The 8102-nt window shown below is 58.1% G+C and overlaps 1 protein-coding gene across 1 annotated transcript in view; it reads left to right on the top strand.

The window, feature by feature from the left end:
• The first annotated feature begins 18 nt into the window (after positions 1-18).
• The window catches only part of ZC3H12A (zinc finger CCCH-type containing 12A), an 11344-nt gene continuing 3260 nt past the window's right edge, over positions 19-8102 (top strand). The window contains exons 1-4 of the mRNA XM_019512549.1: positions 19-142; positions 379-915; positions 6806-6945; positions 7572-7806. Coding sequence (XP_019368094.1) covers positions 407-915; positions 6806-6945; positions 7572-7806 — 884 coding nt within the window. The 5' untranslated portion in view covers positions 19-142; positions 379-406. The remainder of the gene's footprint in view (positions 143-378; positions 916-6805; positions 6946-7571; positions 7807-8102) is intronic.

Below are 8102 nucleotides of genomic sequence, written 5' to 3'. Positions count from 1 at the left end.
CGGGGCCGGGGCCGGGGCGGGTCAGGAAGCGGCCGCGGCTCCTCCCCACCCGGCTTCCGCGTTGCTGCAGCGCCCGGGCCCAGCTATAAAGGCCGGCCGGCCCGGCCGACATCGCCTCATGGAGTCGCCACCTGGCTGGCCGGTAAGGAGCCGCAGCGCCGAGCACCCGCTCCCCTCCCTCCCTCAGGCGTGGGCTTGGGGCTGGTTCGCCCTGTGGAGCCCCCGGGCCCGCGTGCGGGGGAGAGGCGGGCTGGGGGCCCAGCTGGGAGCCTTGTTCCGGGGTGTGGGAGCTGCCCAGAAGGGGTGGAGGTAGAGGTGGAGGTGGCAGCCGTCCCTGCCCCTGCCCCGCACGGGGTTAACGCGCCTGCTGCTTCACAGGTGCTGGGCGTGGGTGACCCTCGGAGCCATGGACGTGGCGCGTGCCCCCCCGGCCCTGGGCTTTCCTGGCTGGAGTGAGACCCTCCCCAAGGCCCGGCGCGGGAGCTCCGGAGACATGTACGAGAGCGACTACCTCAGCCTGCCCTCGCTCCAGGGCAAGGCCGGCCTGCCTGGCCCCGCGGGCACAGCCCTGGAGCGGCTCGGGAGTGCCGAGCCAGGCCCCGCGGACAGCGCGGAGATGAAGATGAGAGTGGACTTCTTCCGCAAGCTGGGCTACACCTCGGAGGAGATCCGTGCCGTACTGCAGAAGCTGGGCCTCGACGCGGACACCAACGCTGTCCTCGGGGAGCTGGTGAAGCACGGGGCGGCCGTGGCCGAGCGGGAGGCGAGCGATGCCCCGCAGGAGGGCAGGGAAGCCCCGCTGGTCCCTCGAGGGGGACTTGCCAACAAGACCCCGCAGCTCGTGCCCACGCTAGAGGAGAAGGAGAGCAGTAACCTGAGGCCTGTGGTCGTTGATGGGAGCAACGTGGCCATGAGGTAGGCTTGGCGTCTCTCGAGGCAGGGGCAGCACTCCCTCAGGCGCGGGGTCTCCATCCAGCTGTGGGAAGGAGCTCAGGGCTCAGGCCGTAGCAGCGTGCGCCCTCCCTCGCCTCCTGGCACCTTCCTACAGCTGCCTCTTCCAAGCAAGACACCAGCTGGCAGTGGCCCAGGCGCCCCCTGAGACCTTCGGTGCGATTGGGGAGCCGAAATGGGCTCCATGATGAGCAGCTTTGTTACCTAATGGTTTTATGCAAATTCCAAAAGCAGGAAGTTGCTCAATAAATACTTAGGGGGTTAATAAAGGGAGGCTGTAATCCTGAGCTGGCTTTCTCGCTGAAGGCCTAGTGGCTTGAAGCACAACTACTGTACCTAGCAGAGACGGGGAAGGGAAGGGGCCGGTCATCTTCAGCGGCTCTGGCATGCTGATGGAGCCAGCCTTTCTCCCAGTGGTGCTGCAACCAGGAGCCAGCCCCACGGGGCATCTGTCCTGGGCCTAGCATGCGAATACCAACACCGCCGGCATGGGGGAGCCCATCTCCTGGGTTGGCACAGACTGGCATAGCCTGGTGACTCTGGCCCATGTTGATGCCCCAAGAGGGCTGGGAAGGGCCTCTGCCCAGGGGGGAGCTGGGGTAGGGCTCGTCTGAGTGACTTCTGTCTGGGTGGGGATGCTGCGTTTCCGCTCTCCTTCGCGGGAGGGAAGGCACAGCCCTGTGGGACCAGCTGACCATGGGACTGCGGCAGGATGTGGGCACTGCTTCCACCGTGCCACTTCCCAAGCCAGTTTCTCCGGCGGTCTTCGCCTCTCCGGTCTGGAGCCGCTGGGATGTGCACACGGGCCCTGCTGCAGGGATTTCGCCCAGGGCAGCAGAAAGCACTTGATGATGAAGGCTTAGCTAAAGCGGTCCATGCCAGTCCTGGCTGGCAGGAAGGAGCGCATCCCTCACCAGGTCCTGCTGGGCCCAGACTGCGTGCGTTCTGCTACGCTTACCCTTTCACCTGGGAACATGTTGGGAAGGGGCCATGGGCCTTTCCAGTAGGGAAACTCCAGCAAAGTCGCACTTCCCCAGGCCTGGGTGGTCTGACCTCATTTTAAAACAGGCCTGGAGGGACAGCCGACCTCACTGTCAGAAAGCGGAGCACACTCCTGCCCGCAAGACCTTGAGCTGCAGCAGCACATGCTGTCTGTGGAGCTCGGGGGAGGCCTCTGCCCTTTGAGCTGCCCCATCCCGTGAACAGGGAGCTGTAGCCAGCCTGGCTGCGGGCTGGTGAGAAGTGGGTGCCCTCTTGGGGCATCAACATAATGCCCTGTGCCCAGTGTGTCCTTGCCGGACACGGATTCACCCACGCCGCTCGCTTCCCAGCGGACACTCCAGAGTCTGGGACAGCTCCCTGGAAAGCTGATTTCGTCCCCATAAAGCTGTAGCTTCACGGCTACTCCCCACACCACTGGTCCACTGGCTGCCTTGACATCAGAGCTGCTAGCCCTCCAGCAAGCCTTGCTCGCAGAGGCAGCTCTGCCACCTGCTTCCCATGTCAGAGCAGGCATGCGTGGCACCAGGAAGCCTCAGGACAGGGGCTTGGCCAGCCCTTCCCTCCTTGCATTGCCACCTTTGCAGCCCCTGTGGCACCTCTCTTCCCTACCCGCTGCCTAGCGTGGGGAGAGAGTCCCCTTGCAGGGTGTCCTCTCTCTCTCTGTCTTCCAGCTTGTGTTACTGGTTGCCTCTGGCTCGGGAGCTGTTAATGTGTTTACCCACATTTATGCCCTATGTGTGTTATTAACAAACCCGCTCGTTACACACCGCAGTCACCTCGTGCCACTTGTTATGAGTAAACTTCAGAGCTGGCCCTTGCAGGAAAATCATGCCTGGCTCTCCTCTAAGCCCTTGATAAGCCTGTATCGGAAGGGACAGAACAGCACAGACTGCAGTGCTGGGAGCCGGCAGCTGGGCTGCTTGTGTTGTCCTTCCCGTGATTGGTTTCACACTCTGCATAGCTGCCATTTTAAAGGCATATAAATAACCTTTCTCCCCAGTTCTTGCAAAGGTGCAGTAAAAACAGGGCAGCGGGAGCAAAGTTTAATTTTGCAAAGCCATTGGGTGCCTGCCTTTTTTCTCTTGAAGCCTGTTCACCGCGAGGGGAATTCCGTTCTGAAACTTCCTGTATTAATAGTGTGCGGTCCCTGCTGATTCACTGGCACAGCATGCAGCAACCTCCCTGAACCGCTCATGGCAACCGTATGCAAATCGTGGTGGAAATTAGTTTCTACTTCCTTCTAAGGGAATTTTTCTTGGTAGTTACCAAATCCAAGCAGCCCATTTCTCCTCTCATTACAAATTCGGGATTGCAAGCTGGGACTTCAGAGGGCAGCATGTCTCGGTCTCCTTTTGTCTTCCCAGGGCTGTGATGTTGGCACATGTCCGGGTGGATTGCAGTGTGCCTATTTAGGGAAAATTCCCGCTGGGTGTGTTCCTTCTGCACGCGAATGGAAGTGACTCCTCGAAGCTTAGCTTGGTGACATCATTTCAGTGTCAAACCTTTCTCAAAGAAGAAGTCTGGCGGGCGTCCTGTAGGCACAGGCCCTGGCAGAAATGTTCCATGAAGTCAGTCTTTCACATCGGCTTTGAGGGGGGAGGGAAGGAGATGCACTGCCTAGTGGTGTCACACTTCCCTGTTTATCTCGGGGCCCAGAAAGACTGCAGACCTGCTCTGAATTACTTAAATCTGACTTCCCTGCTGACTGAGGGAGCAGCTGTTTTAAAGGAGAGAGCATTGATTAGACTAGAGAATCCCATTATGTTTTGTGGGGACGTGACACTTCAGATACGTGCCCGTGGAGGACAGATGCAGCCAACAGGCTTGATGTATGTGGGAGACGGGGAGCATAGAGCGGTAGAAGGAATCAGCATTTCTTGACACCCTGACAGGAAAAATGCTGCTTGTCGAGGTATTCCTTTGATTCCCATTGTTGCACCAAGGTGGGGTTCAGTTGCATTATGTTCTAATCCTCTATTTCAGGAGTTTTAGAAACTCATTGTTCTTTCAAGGCTGGTTCTGGAAATGAACCGTGACGTGTGGGTGCCGTGCTCTTCAACCCTGCATTACAGAAAATAGAAACGGCTGGGCTTTGTTGCGTGGAGGTGGGTGGAGGGGAAAGGCTGAAGTTTTCACCTCGGAAGTGGCTGTTCGACATGCAAAGCAAGCTCTGGTTGCTTATTGAACAGTCGGAAGGTGCTTAAGAACCGGCCACAGAGCTGGGCTGAAATTACTCGTGGGGCCCAAGCTGGCGTAAGCGCAGGGATGGTGTCAGCAGCCTCAGCCCTTGGAGCATGTGCAGGTGGAGCAGGAGCACCGCAGAGCTGCTCGCCCTCTGAGCTGGTATTGGGAGGATAATCCGGGTGCTTCATTCCTCCTCTTCCCAAGCTCTCAGTGCTGTGAGTGTCCCGAGCCTCTCGCTTTCGTTTGCTGGCACGCGGGTTCTGGACACTGGAAGCATCTCTCGGCCCCCATGTCTGTCTGATGGTGTCTGATGGTGAGCAAGGCTGGGAGGAAGGCCCTTGGCTGTAGTGCTTGTCACGCGTTGGCCCTGGGTGTAAGAGGGTGTTCTCTGAAGTGGCCAAGTGATTTGGGAGCCGGTGTGCTAGGGAATGGGACACACGCAGGCAGGAGGGCAGAGTTCAGGGGTGGAAGGTGCAGAGGCTGGTCTGGGAGGATTGGGTCCACCGCACAGCACCTGCTGCTGCCCACTTGCTGCAGGTCCTGCTATCCAGGCAGGGATGGCAGTGCCCTTCAAAGGCCCCTCCACCACACTTGGGCCTCACCTCCTCCCCGTCATGCCTCTGACCTTATCTTTCCACATCATGTGACCTCGTGTCATTCATATCACTGAAAGACGTGGCTTAACCCTTGCTGACACCTTCCTCGTTTGGGGCCAGGCACTGGACTGATGGCTCCTTGTACCCCTGCCCGGTTCCCCACCTGCTGCAGCCTGCTCCATGCCCTGTGCCTGATGCAAGCCCCTGTCCTGTCTTGCTGCTGCTTTGTGCACCTGTCTCTGTCTATCTTCCAGGTGGCCCCCTGTGCTGGAAACCTGTTTGTCTGCCTCCTTGGAGGCCTCTGTTCAAGCAGCTTTCCTTGGGAGCTGCCTGCTGCATTAGGAGCTAAGGGATAGCTGTGCAGTAGCCAGGGCTCTGCTTGGCATCGGGACTGCAGCCCTGACAATTGCACAACACCTTCAGGTCACAGATCTTGTTCGTGATGTGCCTTTGCCTTCGCTGTTCTGAGCTTCCGGGGTCATTTAAAAAAAAAAAAAAAAAAAAAAAAAAAAAAAAAAAAAAAAGACAAGTTTGGCCTGAATAGGCGCTGGGGCTTTTCCACAGAAGTCGCTTCACTTTCATATTTAAAAGCTCTGATAAGACTTACAGGAAACACTCACTGGCAACACAAACCTTTTGTGCCCTTGCACTCCGCACTCACAGAGCACGTCTCCCTCGCGGGCTGGCCCCAAGCATGTGAAAAAGGGGAGTCTCTTATCTCGAACGAGCTGGGGCAGCTCTGGGCGGGAATGCGACATCTGCTCGTTCGCACTTGAGCGTTGCACAACTGCAGTTCTCTGAAACGGCAAGGGAGACTTAAGGAAGTGCCGTGTAATTGCCCAGAATAGACACTGGCTGGGGCCTGGGCGTTAGGAACCTCAGGTGCCAGACAAGCGGGTACCGAGAGTTGCGGTGCCTGAGCCCTGGGTCCCAGCCTGGGCACTGGGCATGGCCAGCCACTGACTACACTTCACTCTTGCTCAGAAACCAAAGAAACCCCCATGCAAGGCTGAGCACTTGCCCCTGTCAGCCCATTGCTCAGTCCTTGGTAACACACATTTTTATTTGCTTTTTGACCAAAGCTTCAGTTCTGAATGTGGGTTGGAAGAAATGACAGCAAAAGAAACTAACAAAGAGAGGGCTGCTCCTGGAAGGCTCATGTCCTTGGCAGGGCCTTTAATTGCCAGCAAACCTGACCTTCTTCGGTGGCTTGTGGCCAGCTGTGAGCCTGTGGGACAGAGGGGTAAGAGGTGGCAGGCAGGGGGAGCAAGGCCCAGGGCCCATGTGTGCATTGCTCCGTGTTGGGCATTGGGTCTCTGAGAGCAGTTGGTGGCTGGTGAGACCAGTAACTTGGAAACGGTAGATAAAGTTCCTAGTTAACGTGCAACATCAGTGCTGATAATGCTGGATTTGCAAAGAGATGGTCACCTGGTACATGTTACATAAACCCTGGAGCTCTGTGACTAGAGCGTAGCAGGCTGCTCCGTCACGTTGCACCAGGTGCTGGCCCCTGACACATGGGGCTGACCTTTCCTTCTCTCGATAGCCTGCCAGCATCCAATAGTATCAGGCTGTCAGGGGCTTTATCAGGCTCAGACCCCATAAATAGTGCTCTGCGTACTGGGCTATGTGTCCAAGGGCGAGGGGAGGGCAGCCTGTCCTTCACTAAAGGGTTAGCGTCGTGCTCCCCTGGCACAGATGTACCTATGCCAGGACTCTGGAGCGTGTGAGTTACAGGAGCACGTCATTCCCTTGGGTGTAGCTTCCTGCCGGATGCAGCTGCATTCCTCAACTCCAGCTGCAGCCAACACTGTCCCGGGACGCAGGCTGGGCTGGAGGTGCTGAGCTGGGATGATGAGGCAGTGCTCCAGAGCTGCTTGCCACAGGGCTGCTGATGGCAACACCCTCTCGGGCAGGCTGCCACGAATACACCAACTTGGCACGCGTGAAGCAGCAGGGTCGGAGCTGCGGCCCCGTTGCATGCTCAAAGCGCGGTCCCATGATATGCAGCACCGCAATTTCCCCTGCCACCAAAGGCCCAATCCTCTCTCCTTTTTTTTTCTCGCGTGCAGCCATGGAAACAAAGAGGCGTTCTCCTGCCGGGGCATCCTGCTGGCCGTCCAGTGGTTTTGGGACAGAGGGCACAAGGATATCACGGTCTTCGTGCCATCCTGGAGGAAGGAACAGCCACGGCCAGACATGCTCATTACAGGTGGGGAACTAAAGACCGGCGCTAAACCTCTAAGGTCCCCAGTGGCCAGGGTCCATCAGGCTAGTGGGTCACTGTCTGGCCAGTGAGGATTCCTGTCGCTAGGCCGTCCCTTCATCTGCCTGGTCTGGGCACGTTCAGCAACAACATCCACTTCCTGGCAAGATGCTTCTAGCTTGGGCTCTGCCTCAGAGGACTAATGGTGCAGCTCCCCATATACAGAGGGCTGCGTGGGGCCTTTCAGGGAACGCTGATAGGCAGACAAGAGCAGGTCAAGCAGGCCCAGGCAGCGCTGCTTCTTGCCCTGCACTTGCAAGCAGCTGTGCTTCTGATGCCATCCACCCCACTCCAAGGAGAAAGCCAGGCCTAGGGCAGGGCCCTACAAAAGCCCCACCCTGGCTGCTTCAGCCCCATCAGTGGGAGGGGAGCACTGCATATTCGAGTCTCACTGACCTTCAGCAGCACCTGGAGACTGAGGATGAGGCTAGGGTCGTGCTAGGTGCTGTATAAGCATCCCGGGCCTTCCAGCTGTGTGTAGCTGGAGCGCTGTGGGTTTCCTCTAGTCTCGCATTGTGGTGGAAGGCTTCTGGGCTTGGGCATCATTTCATGGGGGTTGTGCTTTATTTCAGACCAGCACATTCTCCGTGACCTGGAGAAGAAGAAAATCTTGGTCTTCACCCCTTCCCGGCGGGTGGGAGGCAAGCGCGTGGTCTGCTACGATGACCGCTTCATCGTGAAGCTGGCCTTCGAGTCGGATGGCATCGTGGTGTCCAACGACACCTACCGCGACCTGCAGAATGAGCGCCCTGAGTGGAAGAAGTTCATCGAGGAGCGTCTGCTGATGTACTCATTCGTCAACGACAAGTGTGTTCCTGTTCCCATTCCCGGGGGAGGAGGGCAGGGCCGTGGCTTCCAGCGAATGCCTGCGTGTCCGGGAAGGGGGTTTGAGCGGTGGCTGAGTGTTGCACCGGCAAGGTGCTGGCGTGTGTGGGCTGTGGAGGGAGCAGATGGTGATGTCAGGTGAGCACCTTGGGGAGGAAGTGAGTCAGTCGGGGCTGCATGCTCAGAGCCTCTCCTGGCCCGGGACCAGGTGCGGGGTCCAGACAGCGGCTGCCGTCTGCTTGCTGATGAGCCCAAGCCCATGCTGGCCTGACCCTGAG

Source organism: Gavialis gangeticus, unplaced genomic scaffold, assembly GCF_001723915.1.
Source record: "Gavialis gangeticus isolate Ggan-Ray unplaced genomic scaffold, GavGan_comp1, whole genome shotgun sequence".
In the NCBI taxonomy this organism is placed as follows: Eukaryota; Metazoa; Chordata; order Crocodylia; family Gavialidae; genus Gavialis; species Gavialis gangeticus.
Note: the sequence above shows the minus strand (reverse complement) of the source record. Positions and strands in the feature narration are given on the sequence as shown.